The following is a 26,572-nucleotide window of genomic DNA, read 5'->3' on the forward strand; positions in this document are numbered from 1 at the left end:
CATCTCTCCCCCCCCCCCCCACCCCCACCCAATGAGATTTTACAGGAGAGAGAAGTTACACACAACAAGTGCAATCCACCTAGTACTTAACCACCTTGCTTTTCAGTGAGGGGAGATATACACACCCTGTCATTTAGTAGAAAGAAGCAGCTGGCTCTGAACTATAATCTCAAGTGTTCCCTTGCAGTATCCTGCTCAGAGAATACAGCTGTTGCACGGTTAAGGCCAGCCCACCCCTCGTAAATTTGGGAAAGGGGAGAAGAGAAAGCTCGCAGCCTTATATTAGACTAGATTCACAGAGAGGAAGTACATGTTATGTAAGAGCAATACACAGTATATGCCCCCCACTGCTCAGGCTTAGAGGACTTCACAAGCTCATCCAACAGCCCTTCAAACTCCCAGAACCAGATCCACAATTCTTAACACAAAGCACAAAAGTAGCAGTTCAGATTAGTTTATTTTTACAAAAGAATGCTAAAATAGTGACCATTCTCTTCACGTGGTCGAACTGAATCTGTGGCACACAAACCCCAACAGGGAAACACCCATAAGACAGAACCAGGATTAGAATAGATGGAGATACATCCCTACTACGTTAAAAAAACTTTCTAGTGAACCCTAAGGAGCCCTCCCTATTCCCACTGCCACATGACTGCCTCTTTCCCAGCCAAATGGAAGGAGGAGCTTGCAGGGCTGATTCAAACACTGATTCCTCATTAAACCCCACAGGTGTGGAGATGGGGATTCCCACATCCTGGCTACAGACAAGTCCCTATAGCAATGAGCCCCCCATGAGTTCAAAAAAGCAAGCTCGCTCTCTTAGGGACAGCAGCATGTACCACATAGTGGGCGAGATCATCATTCAAGTACTCTCTTTCGCTGGCTGCAGAGTTCAGCTGAGTAGCTTCTTCCGTGAATAAGTCCTGCTAAGGGGCCGCCTCCGGGAGCCTGCACTGGAGAACGGAGACACTTCTTGGTCCGTAATGCTTTGAAAGACATCCAGCTCATCTTCTAGAGAGGGCAGAAAGGGTTAGTGAAAATCTACCCTTTCAGGTTTACAGCTCAGCACCTGCCTCAGGAAACCCACTACCAGTAAATTCCATTTCCCTTCAAATCATTTTAGCCCCACGCTACTTCCCCACCCTCCCAAGCAAATGTAGCTCAGTTTTACCTCAGTTCTAAGGCCAAACTCCTTGGCAACAGGAGCCCGCTGGGCACAGACACAGCAAATCCTCCAGCTTTTCCCCACACCCCCCTTTCCTAGGTACAGAGCCTGTGCACTTTCCACCTGACTTAACTGCAGGCAGATCACAGGTCTAGTATCTATTTGAGTGCAAGGCTTTATGAAATGACAGGTAATGGTTACCCTTGGCACACTTCTTCCGAGATGGTGTTTGTCCCTGGTAGAGCAGCGGGGACTGGGTCAGTGCTCGAAGACCACTAGCAGAGAGGGAGCCCTTCACTGGTGGAGTTGAACCTGGAAAAGCACAATGAGATGTGAAACTGCAGCATTCCCGCCAAGGCCTCTGGTTACTGCAGCACACTGGTGTGGCACAATGGAAATTTTCAAGTAAGTCAAGAGCTGGCTTTTACGCTGCCCTATGTCAACAACTGCTGGTTTGAGATGGTCAGGGGAAACTGAGAAGTCTAGGAAGGAGTGGGAGACAATTTGGGATATGCGAATGATTTTACTAAAGTGATCAGCAGAGAATATAAGAACCACCATAATGGGTCAGCCCAATAGCTCATCTAACCCAGTATCCTGTCTTCTGACAAGCCAGTGCCAGATGCTTCAGAGGGATTCAACAGAACAGGGCAATTATTGACTGATCTATCCCCATCATCCAGTCCCAGCTTCTGGTAGTTAGAGATTTAGGGACACCCAGAGCATGCAGTTGTGTCCCTGACCATCTTGGCTAATGGCCATTGATGGACCTACACTCCATGGACTTATCTATTTTTCTTTTGAACCCAGTTATACTTTTGGCTTTCACAATATCCCTGCCAACAAGTTCCACAGGAGCTCTGTGCGTTGTGTGAAAAAGTACTTCCTTGTGTTTGATTTAAAACTGCTGCCTATTAATTTCACTGGGTGACCCCTGGTTCTTATGTGAAGGAGTAAGCAACACTTCCCTTAAGGGCATAACTAAGCTTTTGAGTTAACAGAATACCCAGGAAGAATTGTCAGTTTGTAACTTTTAGTACTTATTGTTTCAGGCTGTCTGCAGACTCAGACACAGCATCAGTTACTCTAGCATCATAGTTAAGGGGCTCTTTGCAACCATAAGGAATAGAAACAATTCTTAAAAAAACAACATAAGTTGTAGAACAAAGGATGGATTCCAAGGACATGAAATCTATGGGGCCTTGCTTACAATACTGACTATGACTGCAAACCCCCTTAATAAAATTAGTTGTAATTTCCAAGTCTGTTGCTGACTTGGCATTACTGCTGGCAAGGACATGGGCATATAATTGCACGTCTTATCTGAGTGTGCAGTTGCCATGTCTGCACCTGAAAATAAGAAACTGCAAGTGCTAAGGGCCAGTTGTCGACATGGCTATTTGCACACAGTTGTGGTGCTTGCATGTACAATACGTACTTTCTTGCATGTGCCTACTTCAGAGAAAAACCAACCTCTTAAAATGAGTTTAAAGAGTGAAATGCATAATGCTGAAAAAGGGTGAGTGGAAATAAAGCTATTGGTACCAGAGAAGGCAAGCCTAGGGGTGAGAAGCATAGAATCATACTCCATATCCCACGAACCCATGCAGCATTCTTCCAGGTGTCTAATATATTGCTCAATTTAAAGTGTCCAAGGCCTGAGGCTATTACACCCCAGCCTAATACATATGTCAGGGAGATTCTCCAATCATATGCAGCTTACATTCCTCCCATTCCATTACTCCTAGTTTCACCACATTGCTACCACCCCAAATTACAACTCTCCAATCATGGGTTTTAATACCCTTTCACTATGTTAAGAAAAGGGACAGGGATGTGACTCCACAATCATTTTAGCCCTTAATCCCCCCCCATGTAAGAGCCTCCAGCTGCCAGTCAGTTTATCCTTTTCTCTGATCTCTCTCCAATTTGTCAATATTCTAATAAAAGTTTCCCACAACAGAGGCAAATATTCTGATGCTGCAGAGCTACCTACCAAGTCCATGACATGACTGCATATACACCCTAATCAACACTGGTCTTTTTAGCTGCAATATGGCATTAGGACTCATGTAATTTGCTATCCATTCACACCCTTCCATCTCATTCCAATAGATCTGCCTTTCAAATTTCTTCTGATGTATTAGCTGCATGTTCCCAGCCGCATCTCACTTTGTTTCCAAATTCTCAAATTAGCATCTCTGCATTTCAGTAGGGTGACACTTGACAATGGATTACCTGAAACACTGAAGACATCGTCATCCCCTATGGAACTTTGTGGCCCAGGAGTTCTGTTTGAAGACATGGTGGTTCTACCAGGAGGCATTGTGGATATCCTCCTTTTGCTTGTGCTGCTCTCATCTGTGGAAGAGCTGACCAGATCCAGGTAGTCTCTAGTTGTGCAAGACCTCTTAGCCTCTCCTTTGGTTTCCTCCTCTGGAGACAGGAGATCAAAGGCCCGCTTCCTGGATTTCAGGCCAAAAGTCCCTGTGGAAGCACCCTCATCAGCTCGGGGCTCAGTGTCGCTGGAAGGTGACTGGTCCTGAAGCCTATAAACCCCTTCCAGTTCAAAGTCAGCCAGCCGCAGAGCTTTGCTGCTGATGCACTGGTCAGAAATTGTTCCTCCCTCTTCACTTGCTGACACATTCCCTGTACATTCTGCATGCTTCTCACATCGACCGCAGCCACCATTGGCATTGCTGTTTGCTGCTTTTTTTCTCCGTGGCCAGTCCTTGATGGCATCGGGGGTGGTCTTCCCTTTGTGCTTTGGAGACGGTGTCCAGGGAACTCCAGCATCCACATGAGATGGGGAGGTGGTGTTAGAAGCACAGCTAGTTGGGGTGTATGACTGGCAAATGTAGGTCTGGCCTCCACCCTTCCCAGGCGTACTGTGAGAAGAGTGACAGCAGGACGGTGAAACACAGGCAGCTGCTAGTTTTCCTGGGTGTCTAGCACACCAGGCCACAGCAAGTTCACTAAAGGGACTTTCCTCTCCACTGGGTTTGCTGGTCTTCAGCTGTGACTGTACTTCCATGGCTGAGCCAGAACCAACCCTCTTAATGCGAAGCTTAGGCAGGCCAGAAGCTTGCATCTCAAGTTCAACCTCATAAGTTGGTGGACTAGCAGAGGCCAACTTATGACTTTTAGGAGTAGAAAACTTTGCTGGAAGTTCAGGATTCCCTAGTCGTGCTGCAGCCTCCCGCTGCATTCTGTCTGGCGTGCAGCGCAATGAGTAGGCAGGAGAGGCAGACTTTGAGGTAGCAGGCAAAGCATTCAGAATGTCAGATCTGGAGGGTTTCTTAACAGTAAACGTCTTTGACTCTTTAGGCTCTTCTGATGGCAAAACTCTAGCTTCTGAGGCATCACTCTTTCTGCTGTCTAAAGAAGAGGAATCTAAGTGCTCACACTCACTCACAACATCTGAGATCTGCACATGTCCTTCAGGGGACAGTTGCTTTTCCAAACTCTGATCCTTTCTTGGGGAGGAGCCCTGAGCATCTATACCCACTAGTTCACTTCTCTCTAACATGTGGACACTTTCAGAAGCCTTGGGCTCATGAATCAGAGAGCTTTGTGCAGGAAGCCTAGCATTACCATTACTATGATGTTTCTGCTTATTTCTAGCAGACTTTGAGAGCGAAAGAGCAGGATTTTCTTCTCCACATTTGGTGTGCCCAGGTGCACAGATAGGAGACCCTAGGGCTTTCCTTGGGGATGTGCCTGCGATGTTTTGAGATTTCAAAGGAGATTTTTTAGGTGTATTAAACTCCCAGTCAAGGTATCTTGTTTTACTGTGAGGAGGAGAATCTGTGGACAGAGTCTTTATGGAAGATTCAAAAGGAGAATTAAGTGAAGACCGTGTTTTCAAAGTGGCTTGGGCTTCTGGAGATAAAGCAGCAGCCACTCCACCCACTGGACTCGAAGATTTTGGAGCTGCACATCTAACCTTCCTGGAAGTTGCTTCCATTGGCTGAGACACTGACTCTAAATGGAAATTTAGCTGTGGATTTCTCTGAATCTCCACGTGGAGAGTCTGCATCTGAATAGAAGCTGGAGATGCTGTTTTCTGGAAGGATCTCAAGGAGCGTCTTTGAGTCTGTGGGTCTGTGATAGATTTTTCATTGGTAGTACAAAGCAATTGTGCTGCTGTATATGAAGCAGTTGCTGGACTGGAATCTTTTAGAGGTGCACTAAACATATCATCAAGCACTTCATTCCCAGCCTGCTTTTCTGGAGTCAGTAACCCCACCTCCTTGTAAGGGGAGGATAATCTCACTGGAGAAGAATCTTTCCGAGGAGTTACTTGTGCTAAATAAGCCTTCTTTCTTTCATTACGATAAGGTGGTGACTTCTCCTGTCTGGAAGGAGAGAAATACCTTCCCAAACATTTAGCTGCAGTCTGCTTAGCAGCTGGACTTTTGCCAGGAGTCGTCTTCAACGTTTTTGGTGTTCTGTGTGGAGTACGAGGGGATTTCCTTGGCATTCTACTGGCAGAGCTCAGGGGCTTCTGGGGAGTCTAAGAGTAAGAACAGAACATACTTAATACTACTGTGTAATGGCATCTTAAAACCCATTTCTGGTGATAAAAACCACAGAAGCTGTTTGACTAGAGCCGCACAATTTAAGTCACACACAAACAGAAGGAGCTATTTAAAGACGCACAAGTACGTATATGCAATGTAGTTGTAGCCATGTTGGTCCCACGATATTAGAGAGACAAGATGGGTGAGGCACTCTCTTTTATTGGACTAACTTCTGTTCTAACTAACTAGTTCTGAGTGAGACAAACTTTCAAGCCACACTGTGTCTTGTCTCTCTTACTGGGCTAGCTTCTCTCTGGTGAGAGATATTTCCTCACCCACCTTGTCTCTCTAAGTACATATAAGCAGAGGGGGAGAGAGTGGGAAGGTGTTTTTACCTGATAGGCAATTGGTTCCTCCAAGTCTGAGCTGTGTCTTGTTCTCCTTGTTCCAAGTGAATCCTTCAATTTAGGGCTATTCGCCTCAAGAACTGCTCCAAAGAGAAGCCTCTTGGGAGACGGGATGGTTGGGTTATCAGGATACTGTGGAATGCCTTCAAAAAGCATAGTGCAGTTAGATTGGCACCAAGCATTGACATGTGATTGGGCACAGTTGTTCCTGGCACTCAGATGCTCAGAGACAATTAAAGGGCTACAGTATTGGCACCACTTGCTCTTTGCTGGCTACCCAAAGTTTCACATCCTGAGCTAATCAGTACTGTTTTCTATAGTATCACAGGAAAATAACTAACACTAAACAGCTGTTACTAATAGCTGAACACACACGTGTGGAAAAAGTCCTCAAGGACAAAGCTGTTAGGATGAATAGCACGACTAAGTCCTGAACTGCTCAGTAGAATCAGTTTACAATCCTTCTGAAGAGTCCATCAAGCACTGCATTATGCTCCCACAGAGAAGACCTGGGTCTGGCAGCAGCTTTAGGACTCCTGCTGCTGACAAGGTTATGTTACGTTTAATGGGTAAGGCAGTTTCTTGGTTTGGGTCAGATTGTTTCTCGGCTGGCTGAGTAATAAAGACCTTCCTTTTCTCATAGGAGAATGGAGCTACAGTGGTTCCTAACACAGATTCCAAATACAAAAATGCTATATTCTGCTGGCTATAATGGATGCCATCTGGCAGTTCTCACCACAACAGATGCCTCAGACCCTTAAGAGTTCTGTCTGTAGTGCCAACCAGAAAATGCTTCTGCACCAGAATCTGGCAGCTAGACTACCTACGGCAGTTAATGCCAGGTAAGTAACCCCAGTACCTGTTATATCCTGCTTAACACAGGTCACTTCTCGCTGTACCAAGTGTACTCGTTGCATATTCCGTGAGCTGGGCTGTGCGGTGGAGTAGAAAGAGCCAGAGTGTGTCCTATTCAGCGACAGCTGTTTGATGCGCGGACTTCTTCTTAAACCCACTTCTGGAAGTCAAGAGTAATACTATCAGGGCTTTCTCTCTCAAAACACACACCACTTCCAAAAGGAAGCTACAGCTGGCAGACAAGTGCCTCTGGAAGGGATCTCTCTGCAGCTATCCAACAATCATTTGTTCACTAACCCTGTCTCAGGCAGGGAAGGGGCTAGTTTGTGGAACATTCAATAAAATCAGAAGATGAAAAGCGTTAAAAGGAAACCCAACTCCCCAACTTCAGTGGGGACTTCTAATACTACAACATATGCTTCCTTCCAGTCCAAATATCTTCATTGCAAAGACCCCCCGTATCTAAAAAGGTGCCTTATGGCTACATCTCCTCCCATTCATAATCATTCAACATTCTGTGGCATCTACAACAGTTATTTAGCAAAGTAATATTAGGAAAACATGTTTTTGGCTTCTTTGGATAATAAGAGTTTTGTCTTTTGACTAGTTAATTCCATTGTTGGTTTTTGCTCTTCATTTCGTCTCACCCCAAACCCATCTTGCTGTTCTGTTCCTTAGCTGGGGGCAAGACTGACCAGCTGGAACCACGTGGTCTCCTAACTCTCTGCAGAGCCTCAGACACTATGCTGTAGTATATTAGAGAAGAGAAACGAGGGGTCCCAGCACAAGGCTAGGAGGTAATGTCTTTTAAATGTGGCTTCTGCGGTCCAGAAGTCCCACAGCATTCCTGGCAAAAGTTGAGATGTTCATAGCTGTGATATGGCCAGTTTGGGGAATTATGTTCTGCTTCCCTAAAGTTCTCATTCTTTCTTAAAAGCTCTGTATAGTTCACTGTTGCCTTCCACTCCAGGGGTGGAATGTTCTCTATATATTGTAGTTTAGGGTCCTTGGGAATCATCCAGACTGAAGGGTGCTATCTTAGTATGAACTGCAGCAAGGTAAAAAAAGGAAAGTGATCAGTCTGTATTAAATTAATACCTACCACTCATGGCTTTCTCTGGCGATTCTTCCACAATACTGATGTCAGAGCCAGGATTAGAACACCTTGGAGAAACAGTGAAAACATTTCAGACTCCCCATAACACCATGCCTGGTTTGAGAGTAAACTAAACATTTGTTTTTCAGAGCTGCAGAGATCACCATTTGCTAACAAAGGCCACATCAACAAGTTGCAAGGTAGTCTCAACATGTGATTAGTAGGCACCGCCTCCCATCAAGAGATCAATCTGGCCACAGGATGTCTTTCCAGCTGTGGCACAAACAAGTAACAGACAGGAGAACAGGCCCAACTTCAGCTGAGATTTCCCCTGGTTCTCATTAGTAACTCACTGTATAAAACACACCACCAAACCAGCCTTTGTAGGGGAACCCTAAGAAGTGGCACCCAACTTTGCCTAAGGGGCACAATGGCAACTTGATGCAAGCATAAGAGATGCATTTAATATGCATGATGAAGCAGGTGGTTGTTGTCCTCACTTAAATGCTGGGACCTGTAGTCTCCACAAATTGTCTTGCTGTATCCACACTGCTAAATTCCATAGTACTTGTTTGGTCTGAAGTCCACATCTTGGCCACCCAGCAGTTGGTTAAAAACATTTCAGAACTACCCAATACCATTCACTCACCGGCCTTTGATCTGTTTATGAAGCAGCCTCCTGGAGATCTGTTTGTGCAGCGGCGTCTCTGAGACTCTCTTGGTCAGTAGCTTGCGATGATCTGAAAGTGATGAAACCACAATCAGACATTGAAAACAAGCCTGAGAGGGGAGTTGGATAGGATTGAGGGAGTGTGAAGATTTTAGAGCCTTATAGATCACATCTACATATTATTTAGTCTCTATTCAGGGCAGGTGGGCAATTGTACACTTCAGTTTGAACCATCAAAACAACAGCCAAGCTGCTCTCATGGCACACCTCACACACAATATAAATTTTACAGTTAAAGGTGAGTTTTATATATAAAATCTTGAAATTAGTCCATTCACATAACTTTTATGTTACATCCCTTTGTTCCCTCGTTTATTAGACCTAATTTAAGTCCTTATCTTGCAAGTAGCCCAAATAACTAAACCTCTACCCCAATATAACGTGGTCCTTGGGAGCCAAAAAAATCTTACCGTGTTATAGGTGAAACCGCGTTATATCGAACTTGCTTTGGCCTCGAGCATTTCCGTTATTAAGTCACTTCCCACCCCCAGAACCCCCAACCCATCCAACACCCCCCCTGCTCCTTGTCCCCTGACTACCCCTCCAGAGACCCCCTGCCCTTAACTATCCCTCCCAAGACCCCATCCCTTATCTAAGCCTCCCTGCTCCTTGTCCCCTGACCGCTGCCTCCAAAGACCCCCCCATCCCTAATCACCCCCAGAACCCCGCTCCCTACCCAACCCCCCTGCTTCCTCTCCCCTGACTGTCCCGACCCCTATCCACACCCCCGCCTCCTGACAGGCCCCGTGGGACTCCCACGCCCCAGTTCCCCGTCTGCCCTGCCCCCAGAACCTCCGAACCATCCAACCCCCCATGCTCCCTATCCCCTGACCGTCCCCTAAGACCCTCTGCCCCTTATCCAAGCCCTCAACCCCTGCCTGGGACCCTTAACATGCTGCTCAGAGAAGCGTATCGGAGCCAGACACGCTGATCTGCTGGAGCGCGCAGCCCCGCACCCCAGAGCGCTGCTTTACTACGTTATATCTGAATTTGTGTTATATCGGGTCACGTTATATCGGGGTAGAGGTGTACTTAAGTTGTTAGTTGTTTGGGGCAGGAACCTTGTCTTCCCATAGATCTGTAATGCACTGAGTACACCTACAGTGCTAAAGAAATAATAGATAGCATTAATGTAAAAGGAAGGGATCTAAAGTTAAGCAGGTTTGTGCTTAACTTTCATTGTACAATTATGGGACTTAATAGTATAGAAATACAGACACCTGGGACTTCAGGGGATAGCCCTGATATCTATTGAATTGAGTTTAGTGACAGATAAATGCACAGTACCCTCACAGACATCCACATTTTAATGGTCTGTATAAGGATTCAATCATCTCTCATTTTTCTTGTACCACAGCAGCCAGACACATGAAAAAAGATTAAAAGATCCAAGCTGCCTTCAGGACAGGAAGGTGAGTTATTTGCACAGACTCCATCCCTTTTATAGAGGCGTGAAGTCAATGAAAGTTGAATGTGATGTCTGAGTGTCAAGGTACGCTAAACGATCTCTTACATGGATGTTTTCTTTAAGGGTTTGTGTGGGTAGGTTTTCACTTCAAGCGATCTTCACTGATTAACAGTTGCTTTCTTTGTGAGAAAATATTTAATTTACAGATGAAAACAGGTTTGGATTTAAATATTACCCTGCACCATTTGCAACCCAATCACTGCAGCATTGAGCTAAAAATACCATCTCCATAATAGGAAGCAAATTCACTTTACAGGTAACAAGAGATGCCAGAAATTCTTGTTTTGTTATGGAAGCGGGGGAAGTAAATGCAAGTTTCTCTTGCAGATCCCAGATATAGGCAATTGCGTAAGCTCATATCCCACCTCTACCATCCTCGTCAGAGCAGCGGCGTTTGTGTCTCAGACCTTCCACAGCTGATACTGACTGGCTTCGAGGCATCTTCTTCAGGGACCTTTTTGATGGAGAAAGCATCTCTTCATTGAAGAGGTTCCGTCGCACTTTTGTCACCTCTGAAAGCACCAGAAATGGCAAAAACTAAGTAGATATACCACAAAGGTAATTCTCTCATGGGGCACTGGAGGTAGGAAGAATGTAAATAGACCCGACACTTATGAAAGCAAATAACTTTTGAAAAGGTGTGAAAAAGCCAAATAACTGAAGAGGTAGTTTGTACTGGTGAAAACAGTCACTATCCATGCCCTTCCCCAAACCCACCCTGGAGTTCTCTTATGAGGGTTCCTTTTTATTTACACTTGTCAGCTATGTAGGGTTCCCTTGACAGTAATCTACAGAAAGAGGCTAAGAAGGAGAAAGAAGGTAGGTCGAGTTCAAAGCACCAAAAGGATCACGATTAGGGCCATGGGAAATATCCACGACAGAGAATCTGAGCTGCAGCACCGGTGGTAGGTTTGTTACCTAACATTTTATAGAACACTTGAATTTTGAAACCGACATTAACAAGTTTCTAGTTGCAAAGATATCCTGAACATGACATTTATGAGAGCTTTGATAAGAATGGAGTATGAACTGCCCCTTCGTCTCAATGGGGTGGTGACTGAAGCCCAATGGTTGTTATATCAAATTTCTTTGTGGTCCTCTGAGCATGAATCAGAGGCAAAAGGATCTAAGGAAATCTAAGAAGATCTAAGGAAACTGGCAGATCAAGGGAGACATGGAAGACTGACATTTTGTATATTTTTGAGACTACACTGATTGAAATTAGTCATTTTTTATAAAATTATTCAGTAACTTACTCAACAGCCTATCAGCGTGTTGAGTGAATTAACTCACGAACGCCAATACTTTTCCCCAAAGTTTCCACAGACCGTGGGAACATTTCCTGCAGATTTCCTGTCTCTTTATTTGTGGAACACTCCTGGCTCACTACAATGTACAATGAAATCAGCCGTGTGTGGAACCACTCAGCTTTCTATGGAGAAGCTAGTTGTCATACCTTGCACTGCCTCCTTCTGCAGGGGAAGCAGCTGATGGGCTTTTTCCGTGGCAAAGTAAGAGAGAGAGTTTTCCTGAAATGAAGATGTAATAAGTGTTAAACTGCTAGTTTATACTTAAAATCATAAGTGTGAAACATTTAGACAAGTATTTCAGTTTTCAAATTCTGCCTCACAAGGATTTGTGCAGCTGATACAGGGAACTCAATAGGCAAAGAACACAATGCACCCACATGTGGTATTACAATGCTGCAGATACCCCACCCAATCCCCTAGGAAAGCTTTACCTTTCTGATGGGATTCTTGGGTAGTTGGGGAATTTCAATCTGGCGTAAATTCTGCGATGCTTCTGTCATGCTCCTGTGTCTGGCTAATGCATTATTCCTTTAGAAAGGGTACAAGAAACAAAGATAGAATAAAGACAGACAAATGTAAGTACCAGCTCTACTGATATCAGTTCTTATATGGAACATAACTTGAGTTTGTTTCTAGTGAGGCAAGCAGGTCATATTACAGACTTCATCTGTATTAGGATTGCAAGCTCGTTGGGACAGGGACCTCATCTATACTGCAAGGAGCCTTTAGGTGTTTTGATAAAACAGCTCCAACTATAATCCAAAAACAAGGCTGAAACTCAGTCCTTAATTCATTCAAAACCATATCACCTAGGCTCAGCCACAATGAGTAATTCAGTTTCATCTTTAACTCCTCGGGTTCCTGAAGAAATATATTGCACAGCGTGACTCCTCCACAGAATGGACTTGGTATCTGTACAGATCAGTGACACTATTAAGACTGCAGGATATCCCAGAGCATGCAAAACTTTCAGCACATGGAGTTAGATTGCAAATTCCTTGTTTGGGTGGGTTTCATTTAACTCCATTGTAGTCTAAGAAATCTGGTGGAGTTTGATTTGATTTCTTTTAAAAAAATAAACGAACACTCCAGCCTGGGGTATGGAACCCCTCCCAGAAGAGAAATTGGGCAACAGATCACAAAGGCAGGATTCAAATTCATTTACCTGGCTAATCAATTTACACAATAGGCCATGATGTTCCCATGGAGCGTGATTAAGTTGTTTAAAACTAGCATTAGTCATTAATCCAGATATAAAGAAAGTAGTTAGACAAATTTTTAACTAAAATGTCTTCTGGGTTTAATTTATGTCAAAGGCCCAAGCCACAATTTTCTCTTACAAGCCCATCATGGCACAGTTCCATTTCCATGGACAAAACAACCATATTCCCAGAAGCATGGCACAGCTTTTAATGTGATTTAACGGATTTAGGGCCTGAATAGCATGAACTAATTCATTAGATACTTACCAAGATCAGCCCTGATTAGTTATCCAGCAACTGAGCTCACCATGATGAGGACTATAGATTAGATAGCTACTCAGTCACAGGGTTGTGAACAAAATAAAACCCTCCCCCTTAGGAAATACCTCCTCCTCTTTTTGGCAGATCTGGTGCGCAGCTCCTCCAATTGATCAGTCTCAGTGCTTAGGGAAGCTGTGCTGTGAGCTGGGACCGATGTCACAGATGGAGGAAGAGTTGGAGATCTACTATCCAGAGTCATCGAGTCATCACTGAAGAAGTCTGCAGGCAGAACAGATGCCAACTTCGGAGGAATCTGCGTACCCAGACTGTAGTAAAGACCACCAAGGGTCTTTGGTATGGAGTCCATATATCTAGAAGGTACCACCGGATAAACAACATAGGTAAGCTTGGCAGAATTCAAATTTTTATTTTTACTTTTGACACATATCAATGTTTGTTTTTAAGCTTTCTATTTTTATCTATTTAAATTTTCACAATGGGGGAACTTATGGGATGATCATACAATTATTTAACCACCAATAAATACTGAGATTCAAAAAGTTAAAGCTTTATAACTGCTGAACTGCAGCTTGTCAAAATACCTTAAATCAAATTTTAATAAGTTCTCAAGCAGCCCTTTTATTGCTTTGTCTATCTGTAAATTTCAGTTAGCATTGGTATAAATATTTCTCATCAATTTGTGTGTGTATGGTCAAATCGACATTTACTGGGGGGGAAAAAAATAATCTAACTCTTCCAAGCCTGAATACATGTCAAACACACAATAGGCAGCAAGACCCACAAAATCCACCCCTGTGAGATTTCACTTCTAACTTTTGTACCTATGCCTTTACCATGACTTAAAATTCTACTCGTCCTAAGCAAGTAACTGTTTTTGATGGGCAAGTAAAATATCATGTGTCTTTTCTTTAACAATAAGGATAAAGTATGGCAAGTGGATTGTATCTGAGCTAGTACATTTTCATGACAGTTTTACAAAGCTACCTGAAATCAATGCTCAAAGTTTGCCATTTACCTATGACAGGTACCTAACCAAGCCTATATTCCAGTGATAACATTTAATATTTAACCACCACCATAAAGCACTTACGCTACTAAGACTTCCTCAAGAAACTTTGTAAGGTACCCTGGGTCTTCAGTGAGACACAAAATGCGCAGCATCTCGGTCATCTGTAAGAGAAGATCAGATGGGGGAGAAGTGTCACAGATCAACCGCTCCAAGACCGAGCCTTATGGTGTGAGCAAAGAAAATTGGGCTGGGAAAGCTACGTGTTCCAGGTCAACATTTCCAATCCCATCTAGAAGCCCAGCCGTATTTACTTGCCTCCTCCACCAGTTGCTCCATTTCATCTGTTCTGCTCTGTAGCGAGGGACACTGCAGACACATCTCAAGGCGCAGAAATACCTGAAGCTGACACCTACACAGAAACAGTAAGTAATTTATTGCCATTCTTTCTAGTCAAACAGTCACATTCATGTTACTGCTCACTGACTAGAGCTTTCAAAGGTTTGGGGGTGGGGGAGGGGGGAAATGGGATTATTAATATAAAATTCATTTGGTTAGTTTTCTTTCCTTGAAAGGAGTGACATGTTCTCTTAAACACTGTATCTCGCTGTAATAAAGCTTTCACTGCAGTGGATATTCACTCACTTTGATACAGAAATTATCCCTGAAGATTTGCCCATAGAAATACATCTCTAGTTGTACTGCAAAGTGACCTCTAAAATAGCTAATCAAAACTGCAGTGGTTTTTAAGTTGCAGTAAATAGAATATTGTGCATCATACTCTCTGACTTTGGTTTCCTTGTTAGGATTGACATCATACTGTTGTCGGAGAGTTTTGCTGGACTTCAGGAGATGACTTCGGACTCTGTCCAGACAGGCCACCTGCAAATACACAGAAACATAGCACAGGGGCTCCAAGGTACTTTTTCCCTCATCATGCAGCAAGTTCTCATTCTAACTTGTTCAGTACTATGGAAGACAACTCAGTAAAAAAATCCAGGTTTTGAAGCTAGTAAAAATAGTACAAGAATATACAATAAGGAGTAAAGGGATGAAAATAAGCAGGGAAAATTTAGACCATCAGTTAGATCAGTGGTTCTCAACCAATTTACCATTGTGGGCCGCTTATGCGGCTCGCTGTGCGATGTGGGCCTCAGCCACTACCTGTATAGCCCTGAGGAAGTCACATGGGTCACAGCTATGTTCTGATTGGGCCGTGGGTTGAGAATAGTAGACCGTAGAATAATTTCCCAACAGAAGTGGCAGACATTTTAGTAGGAAGGGATTTAAAAAAAACAAAAAAAACCCACCCCACAATCCTGCCCTGGCCTCTGGCAGAGGAAGAACTAAATGTGACATAATAGGCCTTTTCCATCTCTGTCTATGAACAATCTAGTGTGTCTGAAAGGAAACCAATTCAGTGTTATTGCAGTTCATCCATACGTGTGGTCTTATCTGTACTAAAATGTAGCTAATGTAAGCACTCAGGAGGCAGGAAAGTGTGCAGACATAGATCTGGTTTTGACTGGAGGACCCTCAAAAGAACTTTGGAATTTTGTATCTTCCACACTATTCCTCCCTTCAATTATTTGTGAACCAACCAATTTTTTATTTCTAAATAGCCTTATGAACCCACAACTCCCCAGCTGTTGCTTCAAATATGAACTCAAATACATTTTCTTTTGAATCAGTACCAAATCAGTTTTTAGTTTACAAACAATTTTCCAGAGAACTCCATGGCAGTACATTTCTTATAACGGTCTGATTCTTGTATAAATGAACCAGTTCAGGCAGAAGAGCGAAGGTTTGTGTGTGCATGCCTGAACTGGCTCATTTATACACACACACACACACACACACACACACGATGAAATAATTCTAAAATTTAGTGAGTTTTTCTTGAATCTCATACTTCAGCAGTGATCCTGGCATGTAATTTTAACCAAACACCCACATCTCTAGAGTTTAAGAGCCTGGAGACACTTTTACATAGATCTTTATCTATGTGTGGCATTAACTGGAAAGACCTGCGTCACTGAAAGCACAGCCTCAGCATATGCATTTGTCAACAGATTTGCCTACCTCTCTTTCTTTGGCATCTTTTGGTTTCAGAAAGCTTTTAATGGCTGTGACCATATTCCGTGCACACACAAAAGTCAGAAATTCTCCATTAACCACAGCCTCTTGGTAATTTGCAGTTAAATGGGAAAGCATCTCCTCTTCAGTTTTGAAATCTGCAAGGTAAGCAGAGCAAACGAACTATAAGCAAGAAGTAATGAATGGGCAGATACAGCTGTCCTCTCCAATAACCAGGCCCATGTAACAGAGTGGGGTTGTAACAGCAGTTCTCTTGCAACATGATGGCCAGGCCAACAGAAGATTTACAAAAGAAGTCCCTCAGGAATCCTCAACTCAGACCCAAGGCAAGTGAACCGATAAAGCTCTCAGTCCTTCTCAGACTGAAACAGGCTTCCAGACTACCTCTAATATGCCAGTAACAGACACCAAGCCCTGGGGGCAGCAAGACCTACTGTCTGGAATGGCAGGCGCTATGCGAGCCTCCCCACATGCACACAGGACTATTCCTATACAGGATAGCAGTAAAAAGCTATAGTACCTATAGCTGGCACAGCCTTCACTTCCAAATTATGAAAACAAAAGCCAACACCATCAGATTAAAATGAAATCCTGCCTGGGCTCCTGGGGCTTTAGCTTCAGTGCCACCCAGTCAAATCCCCCTCAAAATCCCAAGAGGGAGGACTGGAATAGATCAACACCAGAGGTAGCTTCACAGGGCTCTTTCCTTGCCTCAGAATAAAGCCTAAGACAAGAAAGCCCCCCATATCATGGGCATAACTGTTTCCACCTACACCTAGATGCTTTGACATCTTTGTTTCCTCCCGTATACAGTCTCACATTGCTTTCAATTATTTTGCAACTAGAGGAGTAATTAACCACATCCTATGCTACAAATTATGCAGTCCAATAGGTCAGTATAAAGGTCTAGAAAGCAAACCTCAGAGGGAAAGAACTTCACCCCCACTGGCATGAAGAGAGAGAATCTCAAGAGAGTGCCCCAAACCTGTATCTGCTGCCATGCCACTTTACCTAATTGCTCTGCTCTGCCCCCGTCACAAACACCAGAGCCAATAAACCTGTCTGACATGTACCTATGGAGATTTTCAGCACTCTTCGATTTTCTTCCAGCTTATCATCTGATCTCCGTAACAGCTTCTGAGGTACCTTCTCACCAGCTGCTGGTGGCACCCCATCTGGCTGAAACTTTTGAGCCTTTACATTCAGCCTTGCTACATTCAACATCTGCAGGGAGCGGGACATGGTCTTCATCTTCTGCCTGACTGGAGTCCGGGGGACCCCCCCTGTAGGATCACAAAAGGTTAAATTCTCATCGGGCACAGAGGAGTTGGAATTCAGACGGCGTGATCACAAGACGCCATCCGGCAGAACACTGGCACCACAAGACAGGCTAGATGCTACATCGCTAACATAAATTTTTGGTTGTTTAAAATGTAAATTTCAATACAGCAACGTTAGCTTCCCTCGGCAGAGTGATGGGGCAAGAAGAATTCAGAATGTGAGGGAAAGACTCAGGCAGGTGGTTCTGCCGGTTTCACTAGGCTCAGCCTCCTTTTTGAAGGGTGGATCTCCAGCTCACCTAGGAAGGAATAGAGACTGCTAACTGTTTTCAGTTAGCTAGCCACATCATGATCTTTGAACGTATGCAACACACGTACCCAATGTAATCGTAATGTATAGATACACTGCTCTCAAACAGTTATTCCGGGCACCTGGCCTTTGCTCAGTGCTTTCTACAAGAGAAATGGTATTAGAGGGGCAACCCCATTAGTGACTGAAGAGGAACCCAGGGCAAGTAGCTTCATCTTAGAGTAAGGACGAGAGTACCATGTTACACAAGGGGGGAGAATGTTAGAGCAAGCTCAGCTTCCTGTTTTCAAGACAACAGTTGTATCCTGGACTAAAAACCAGGCTGGAAACCAAACTGTTTTTAGCTCAGAACATGGTTTTTACCAGCTTAACAAAAGGTTTCCCCAGTCTGTTGTTTCAAAATGGGCTCTCAAATTGAGGGGGGCAAATGGCTTAAAACATTAAAAATTCTTTAAAAGATTCTGTCATTCCTGCCTCCCTCTCCTCAGCCTCTTTCTCCTTAAGCGTCAGGCTCATGTCTTCTGAATGATTTCAATACATTTTTGTTTATCAACAGTGAAGGATGGACAATATAAATCCAGATATATGAGCTATGGTGGGGACAAGTGTCCGGCTGGCTTGTAAACAGGGAAATACAGTTTTTTTAATTTTAAAAAGCAAACCCCACTTTTCAGTGCTTTTTGGGCATTTTCTCCTAATGTTTAAAGTACATTTTAGAGATTTTCTGCTTCAGTGAAGAGAGAATGATGATTAAGTGGTATATTTGTTGCAGGCAAGCAGCTTGAAAATCCTGAGTACAGAGTCTAATTAGAGCAGAGGGTTTATAATACAGAGTATAGAAATCTGCATATTAACTGAAATGTCACTGAGAAATAGCTATACAGGGATTATATGATTCAGATGCTCCCAGAGTGGAGCTGCTTAACCGGGTAAAAACCCTAGTTCTGCATTAGAAACTAAAGCATCCTTCCCTATGTCAGAAAGAATTCAATTTCTGTAATATGAGGCAGCTTCTTATTTATATAATTCCACCACTATATCCCACCTAGGTAAACTTTCCCTGAAAATGTAGGGGATTAGCAGTCCAAGACATTCATAAAGTATCCCTGAATTATTATACTGAAATGTCTAATGCTTAAATATTGTGAGAAGAAAGCTGGTTAAAATGTTTGTTCTAATTTTAAAAAATTAAGAAAAGTGGAGAAGATGTGAAGTCATGTTAGTTGTGGGCAAAAAGATGAGAAGTCCAGAAGGCAATAGGCAACTAAAGTGCAGAGATTTGCATATTGCATGGTTATTGAAAATGGGTTTGTCAATAACTGTACAGCTTTGCTTGGGTCCAGCTGGGGCTCAGGGTTCATTTTATGCATAAATAACATTACCCTTTAATAAACAAGCTACATTGCCACCATCTGAAGCAGCTCAGAACTGTGCCTTTGCTCAGGGAAGGTCAGGTGTTCAAGTTTCAGGTTACCAAGAATGTTGCTGCAAAATGCCAAAGACTACAGGATGATGGGAATGCTCAGCACTCACGCAATCCTCGTCTAGACATACGTCTTTTTTTGTGGTCCCTTGGCTCAGCTGTGGCAGATGCTTCACTCGATTTTCTCTGATAGAACTCAGATAGACAGTGTGTCAGCTCCATTTCAGGCTGGGAGGCCTCTTCCTTCTCAGTAGCAGAAACAGCCTGCAGCAGCCTGTAAAAAAGTCAAAGCAATTAAAAATAGATATCAGCAGAAGCAGGGAACGAGAGGAATTCGGTACCCTCACTGCAGGTTGCCCACCCACCCTCATCTCAGGAAAGTTCAGCCTGATCCCCTGCATAGTACCTGCTAGAGAACCCCTACTTTCTCCAAACCCCTTGCTCTCAAAACTTTGCCTAGAGTTTGTGTGCTGGCACAGAGAAAAAGGAAAATATTTTCAGTTTATGCTAAGGTGGTGACGCTCAGGAAAAAAAAATAAGAATTCTTCTTGTATAATAGACATGTCACTGACCAATGCCAAGAACACAGTTTCAGTAATCTAATCACATCCTGACCCTCAGTAAGTATTTTTTGCATGTTTCACACAGAAAGCCCTTTAGGAGGATCTCACTATAATCAGTCAGCATTCACGGGGCACCAGTAAGCATAAATAGAAACAAATTTCCTTCTTAATGAGCCAATTGACTTCACTGTATTGCGCTGGATTGTACTAAATCTTAAGGGATGAAGTCTGCAGTATCTCGGTCTCATTTTGGTGTCCTAGAAATACCCAGCATCAAAGGACATAGATCTAGTTCAGGGGTTCTCAAACCTCATTGAGCCGTGACTCCTTTCTGACAACAAAAATTACTACATGACCTCAGGAGGGGGAACCGAAGTCTGAGCCTGACAGAGCCCTTGGGCGGGGCAGGGCAAAGCCAAAGCGCTTCAGCCCCAGGCAGGATCCTGTAACTTGAGCCCCACCGCCTAGCACTGAAGCCCTCAGGCTTCGGCTCTGGCCTCGGGCAATGGGGCTCAGGCTTCAGTTTCAACTCCAGGCCCAGCAAGTCTAAGCCAGCCCTGATGAGCCCATTAAAATGGGTTCGCAACCCACTTTGGGGTCCCAAACCACAGTTTGAGAACCGCTGGTATAGTTTTTAAAACGAGGGAGCACTAGTCAGGATTCCAGCCCTGGTTCTTACTCCTCTGTAAAGCAGGTACAGTAACATCTACCTATTTAACAAGCATTGCAAGTATCAGGTAATTATGTAGAGTTTAGAGATTAGTTAGAGAAGTGTAAGTGACATTTCCTGGTCTAAAGTAACAACGTCCAAATGATATTCAGGGATAGGTGAAAGAGAATTACTTGAATGACTCCATTAAATCTGAACTTGCTCCACAGATGTTCGATAGAGAGTACCACCCTTCAACTATGGCAGGATTCCAGCCACCTGTGCGGGACAGTTCTTGCTGGACCCACTCTGGGACTGAAGGCTCTTCTGGACAGAAAGGCAAAAGTTAGAATGAAACTAAGGATATTTCAAGTGGCCTCAGCGCTCCCAAAGCCCCAAACGCTTCTACTACCTGGCACGTGTCACCGAGCCTTTCCAATAAGCACAGTAAAGCAAATGCTCAGTCAACAACAACACTTACCACCCACCACAGTAGCCTGGGGTCCAGCAAACTTGGACCCTGGCAGATAGCCAGAGGGAGCAAGTTCCAAAGCCAGAGACGGTCCACTAGGAACACCAATTTTCAATCTCTAAGAATTCAGACCTAGGGACTATCAAAAGGAGATTCATTTTGCATTCTACACACTTACCAGAACTATCTAGATCATCTCTGATTGAAATATCAACTTGACTCAATACACTGCTCACAACTTCTGGGAGATGAAAGGCATAGTCCTTGGAAGAACTCTCAGTCACAGCTCCTTGGAGGAGACATCTCTGAACTTCAGCAGCCTTTTCAGTGCAGAATAGGGTAAGGACTGCAACAGTGTCAGAGAGTGGGGATAAAACTGCAGTGCAGGGGGACCAAACTTCAGATGCAGACACTTCAGCAATCTATATGAAGGGGAAAGACATCTAGGTTATCTAAAAATACTAAATATAAACAGCCTTCAAACGGCAGAAGAAGCAGCTCACAACTAGGTTAGAGACTGAATTTTGTAAAAAAGTTTCTAAATTTAGAACAAAATATGAGTTTGTGGAGCAGACTAACATTTATCAAACCACTAAGATAGCCCTCATCACTGTAATATGAGTGCCTGCTATTTCTTTGCAGTTTCTAGAAAGGGTAGTAGCTAAGTACAGGCAGGAACATTTACCATGTGTAGTTTTTCAGTAATTAGCCTTCTTACAAGCTGTTGAAACAACATGTCTTGTTCTGATTGTCCTGCCTGGGAGCTCTGCAGTATCCAGCTCTCAGTGAGGAAGTTGTCAGCCTTCACCAAATTCCAGTCTGTCAAGGTGCCTTTCAGGAAGATGCTGACTGGACTCTGGAAGTGTCTCTGGTTCATGGCTATGGGCTCCAAAATCACTGCACATCTCCACTGCTTCTCTACTCCTATTCAAGGTGAAAAAACAAACAATGGGTAAAGGAACAGAAGACTCAGCAGCAAGTGTAAAAAAAGCTCATGGATTAGGCAGGCAGGCAGTGGCTCTGTGGTAAGTATGCTATGGGACCACAGGAAAGATCTGAGCTTTTGTGGTCCTGAGCACAAGGGCTGAGAGCACTGTGGAGACAGCAAACTCAGCTCATGTTGGAGAAAAACAAGCACTGCATATCACTTGGAAAGCTACACCCTGTAAGCTGATCTAATCAGCTTTGAAGGAGGTCTCCCATTCAGCTCTCTTTGGCCAAAGGAAAGGTAAGGGAAAGTGGTGCAGATTAAAGAGAGGAACGCACACAGGAACCCACACACATGCATGTGCACAAGGCTCTGCAATAGAGGTATAGGTACTTCAGAAGGTCTCAAATCAGGCTCCTGTCCATTACTTATCTGTATTCATTCAGAAACAGCACAACAGAGGCCAACAGTTATATTTAGGCTGGGCAGAATTCAATTTGTATTTTTTATAATATCAACAGATATTAAATTAAAAATGCTTTAAAATAAACTTTTATTAATTTAAGTTTTCACAATGAGGAAAATTATGGGGGGTGTCAAACAATAGAAGAAGTCAGACGCTATTTATTTAATGGCAGACACAAATTCAAAAAGTTAAAGCTTTATAACCAATACAGTTAATCAACATCACAAATATACACCGTTATTATCCTTAAATCAAACTCTAATAAGTTCTCAAGAAGCATTTTTCATACTTCGTCTATCAGTAAATTTTGATTATTATCGACGGAAATATTGTTTCTTTGGTTTGTGTGTATATGGTGAAACTGACATTCACCCGTAAAAACGTAATCCTTCCAAGCCTAGTTATGTTGGCTCACACATGAGTGGCCCCTTTGGAGTTTGTTCAAGGCACTGTCTTTCTATTTTACTGTTATCATTTGAGATCTCCTTAAATAACTGGAATCCTCTACATGTGCTTTTAGCAAGAGGAAACATCATGGCTCTGGTCTCTAACACAGAATCCATTATTAAGTAAAGCCTGGCCACCCCTTCCATTACCATGCTTGCTGAGGAATAATGCTCCTTCTTGCTGCGGGAATGATGCTTGGAATACAGAAGGCTTAGAGAGCAGACAGTTCAAGGTTGAAGTAAAGGGCAAGATTGTGGTCCATGGCACAAACTGTGGCCTAGAAGAGCTGGACTTTCTACAAAAGAGAGGGGCTGCCTCTGTTCTGTGGTGACTCAAACCCTGAATTAAGGTCTCGGATGGCAAAACGATGCCACCCACCAGACAGATCAGTTCAAAGATTGTCCAGTACCCAGCATGATCTGGAGACTCTAGCACCTGAAATGAAATAAGGAAACAAGTTAGTACTAGCAATAAGATGATCACTATCAGGAAATGTAAATAGTTGTCATTTAGAGAAAATGGTGCAAGAGAATATCTAAGAAGGTACTGGGGCGAGGGATGGCCTATTTGCCTTTTTTCTTCTTAAATATAGCTTCCTGCATCCTTAATTTTTATGCATAATTACATTTTATAATTATATTCAATACAGCAGGGTTCTTCAAATGCTTTATAATCATTATCTAGCAAATCCTCACAACCACCCTGCAAGGAAGGTATTATCATTCCTATTTAACAAGGTAAGGCCACAGCTTTCAAGCTTGGATGCCTGAATTTAGGCACCCACGTATTTAAGCACCTGCCCTCCCACTTAAGTCAATGGATGAGACATCCCACAAATAAGCACTTTGGCACGGTTCAATGGCATTTTGAGATGTATAAGTAGGGGCATAGCCAGCAGATCAAGGGACGTGATCGTTCCCCTCTATTCGACATTGGTGAGGCCTCATCTGGAGTACTGTGTGCAGTTTTGGGCCCCACACTACAAGAAGGATGTGGAAACATTGGAGAGAGTCCAGCGAAGGGCAACAAAAATGATTAGGGGTCTGGAACACATGACTTATGAGGAGAGGCTGAGGGAACTGGGATTGTTTAGTCTGCAGAAGAGAAGAATGAGGGGGGATTTGATAGCTGCTTTCAACTACCTGAGAGGTGGTTCCAAAGAGGATGGTTCTAGACTATTCTCAGTGGTAGCAGATGACAGGACAAGGAGTAATGGTCTCAAGTTGCAGTGGGGGAGGTTTAGGTTGGATATTAGGAAAAACTTTTTCACTAGGAGGGTGGTGAAACACTGGAATGCATTACCTAGGGAGGTGGTAGAATCTCCTTCCTTAGAAGTTTTTAAGGTCAGGCTTGACAAAGCCCTGGCTGGGATGGTTTAATTGGGGATTGGTCCTGCTTTGAGCAGGGGGTTGGACTAGATGACCTCCTGAGGTCCCTTCCAACCCTGATATTCTATGATTCTATGATTCCCCATCTTCCAGTGTACCTAAATCTGAACAAAGGTAATTGCCATTCCAGTCATGGGCCTCAGCTGAGCAGGGATGCCCATTAGCTATTAAGCAGATAATTCTACTCATTTCATTTGTAATGAAAGTCACCTCACACCAAAAGGTTAGACTATAAAGCTACCTGACATCATCCTGTGCAGTTGGATAACTGGTAGGGAGTGAAAAGAAAAGGAGTACTTGTTGCACCTTAGAGACTAACCAATTTATTTGAGCATGAGCTTTCGTGAGCTACAGCTCACTTCATCGAAAGCTCATGCTCAAATAAATTGGTTAGTCTCTAAGGTGCCACAAGTACTCCTTTTCTTTTTGCGAATACAGACTAACACGGCTGTTACTCTGAAACCTGGTAGGGAGTGGTACACTAACACTGGTCTTAAATACTCTACTGCATTAGCTCTCATTACCTTGGACCATTCAGCAGTGTCTACCCAATACAGAGTGATTTTCTGGCCTGCAATCATCTCCTGGACTCTCTTGGGTAAGAGTTTCTCTGCCACCTCTTGAGAAGAGGGCAAATCACAGCAGGAATGGACATCACTTCCAGACACAAACTGCAGTAGCTCCCTCTGAGAATGAGGGCAGGGAGAGAAAAGAAAGACGGCATTCACAAAGCCCTCAGAGGGCATATGGCTCTCAAGTGGCTCATCTGGGGCCACAATCAACCTGCTCTTCTGGCTCCTCAAGAATGGCTTGGCTGGTGAGGTGATCTCAGGTCGATCCCACTGGTAATCCAGTAGTGTTTCCTTCAGCACATTCTGGGTGAGGGTGGCTCTCGGCACTGGGCCAGGTAAATGAGATTTGTGGCTCTGCACCCCAAACCTGGACTCCAGTTCTTCCTCAAAGTCTTCCCAGCTGCGGGGCCCCAGCTCACAGAAATCACCCACGCGGGCGGCTCTGCCTCGGGCGCCCAACGAGTCAAAGAACTTGAAACCCCATCGTACCTTGGCCAGGCCAAACCTGCAGCCCAAGTAGTTCAGAATCCTCAGGCAGCCCAGCTGGAGCTGGTTCTTCTGCAGGGAGCTGGCCACATCCAGTAAAAAAACCACATTGTGGGAGCAGGTCATGTTGCCACTGAAGGAGTTGTCCAATCACAAAGCACCTCAGGCGGCAACCCCCCCCCCTACCCGACACACACCCTGCTTCTCTCTCCAACGCACGCACCCTGCTGCCCCCTCCAAGTTAGCCCCTCACATGCACAGAGACTGCCCACCCCTAGCTAACCCCCCTGCACACAGGCTGTTGCCCCCCAGCTGCTTCCTTGCCTCCAGCTAGTCCCCCCCCCCACGCACACACCCTGCTGCCCCCTAGCTAGACCCCCCACGCACACACCCTGCTGCCCCCCCAGCTAGTCCCCCCCCACGCACACACCCTGCTGCCCCCCCAGCTAGTCCCCCCCCACGCACACACCCTGCTGCCCCCCCAGCTAGTCCCCCCCCACGCACACACCCTGCTGCCCCCCCGCTAGACCCCCCCACGCACACACCCTGCTGCCCCCCCAGCTAGTCCCCCCCACGCACACACCCTGCTGCCCCCCCCGCACACACCCTGCTGCCCCCCAGCTAGTCCCCCCCCACGCACACACCCTGCTGCCCCCCCCGACCTAGTCCCCCCAGGCACACACCCTGCTGCCCCCCCCCGACCTAGTCCCCCCCACGCACACACCCTGCTGCCCCCCCCCGACCTAGTCCCCCCAGGCACACACCCTGCTGCCCCCCCGCTAGACCCCCCCACGCACACACCCTGCTGCCCCCCCCGACCTAGTCCCCCCAGGCACACACCCTGCTGCCCCCCCCCGACCTAGTCCCCCCCACGCACACACCCTGCTGCCCCCCCCCGACCTAGTCCCCCCAGGCACACACCCTGCTGCCCCCCCGCTAGACCCCCCCACGCACACACCCTGCTGCCCCCCCCGACCTAGTCCCCCCAGGCACACACCCTGCTGCCTCCCCCCACACGTATGGCTAGAGGGGCTCCCTAACCCCAGAGCCAACGACCCCCCCGGGCACCCCCTCGACTCCGCCCCATGGGCCCCTTGTCGCCCCGCGGACTCGCTGCCACCTGCCCCTCTCAAGGTGCCGCCACCGCCATTGCAATCCTTTTTTGCCCCGATCCAACTGCTCGCGCGCTCATCTTCCCCCTGCTCCCATTGGCTCCCGGCTGCCCCGATCCCGCTTCTCCAATTGGGCCGAATCCCCTCAAGCCCTGCCCTCTCGCGATGTTTGTGTGACACCCCCCCCCCCGTCCCTCCCTCACAGGCTTCTGATTGGCTCCTGCCGAACAGGCTCTGGGCGGAAGTACCCGGGCGGCGCAGTCTCCTCAGGAGTCCCTATTCCACTCCCAGTTGATAGGTCCGACGGAAGGGATTCTGGCTGCGATTGGCGGTCA

At 45.1% G+C, this 26,572-nt stretch overlaps 1 protein-coding gene and 1 long non-coding RNA gene across 7 annotated transcripts; one reads left to right on the forward strand and one right to left on the reverse strand.

The window, feature by feature from the left end:
- Positions 1–394: 394 nt before the first annotated feature.
- TICRR (TOPBP1 interacting checkpoint and replication regulator) lies at positions 395–25,301 on the reverse strand. 4 transcript variants are annotated; one of them, XM_073304143.1, is made up of 23 exons: positions 25,129–25,301; positions 24,592–24,753; positions 22,829–23,114; positions 21,524–21,762; positions 21,017–21,260; positions 20,561–20,693; positions 19,265–19,428; positions 17,215–17,424; positions 16,127–16,278; positions 14,826–14,926; positions 14,363–14,456; positions 14,129–14,208; positions 13,143–13,388; positions 11,986–12,082; positions 11,701–11,773; positions 10,610–10,756; positions 8,696–8,786; positions 8,053–8,114; positions 6,955–7,110; positions 6,084–6,238; positions 3,404–5,681; positions 1,367–1,477; positions 395–1,011 (listed from the first exon to the last, which is right to left on the reverse strand). In XM_073304143.1, exons 1-23 carry the CDS (start codon positions 25,249–25,251, stop codon positions 893–895), a joined length of 5,523 nt encoding a protein of 1,840 aa, XP_073160244.1. In that variant the 5' UTR covers positions 25,252–25,301; the 3' UTR covers positions 395–892. The 4 variants fall into 4 exon arrangements, with proteins under 4 accessions (XP_073160244.1, XP_073160242.1, XP_073160243.1 ...); XM_073304141.1 differs by having other exon boundaries at positions 20,561–20,690; positions 24,592–25,301; XM_073304142.1 differs by having other exon boundaries at positions 19,286–19,428; positions 24,592–25,301.
- On the forward strand, positions 6,064–22,550 carry LOC140895029 (uncharacterized). Of its 3 annotated transcripts, XR_012154044.1 has the most exons (10): positions 6,064–6,937; positions 7,629–10,188; positions 10,572–10,802; positions 12,089–12,129; positions 13,162–13,418; positions 14,063–14,469; positions 14,851–14,963; positions 16,243–16,285; positions 17,252–17,782; positions 20,597–22,550. It is a non-coding gene; the product is annotated as an uncharacterized lncRNA (long non-coding RNA). The 3 variants fall into 3 exon arrangements; XR_012154042.1 differs by having other exon boundaries at positions 7,629–10,802; XR_012154043.1 differs by lacking the exon at positions 16,243–16,285 and having other exon boundaries at positions 7,629–10,802.
- Positions 25,302–26,572: the final 1,271 nt, after the last annotated feature.

This window comes from Lepidochelys kempii, chromosome 10, assembly GCF_965140265.1.
Source record: "Lepidochelys kempii isolate rLepKem1 chromosome 10, rLepKem1.hap2, whole genome shotgun sequence".
Taxonomy (NCBI): domain Eukaryota; kingdom Metazoa; phylum Chordata; order Testudines; family Cheloniidae; genus Lepidochelys; species Lepidochelys kempii.

What these genes read in the sequence shown, in the direction of transcription:
- TICRR (XM_073304140.1), bottom strand. Translation starts at nt 25,251, where the DNA reads ATGACCTGCTCCCACAATGTGGTTTTTTTACTGGATGTGGCCAGCTCC. An exon ending in AAGATGCCAAAGAAAGAGAG is followed by an intron (nt 14,927 to 16,126) that starts GTAGGCAAATCT and finishes GTGTATTTGCAG; the next exon opens with GTGGCCTGTCTGGACAGAGT. An exon ending in CATAAACAGATCAAAGGCCG is followed by an intron (nt 8,115 to 8,695) that starts GTGAGTGAATGG and finishes TGTTTCTCCAAG; the next exon opens with GTGTTCTAATCCTGGCTCTG.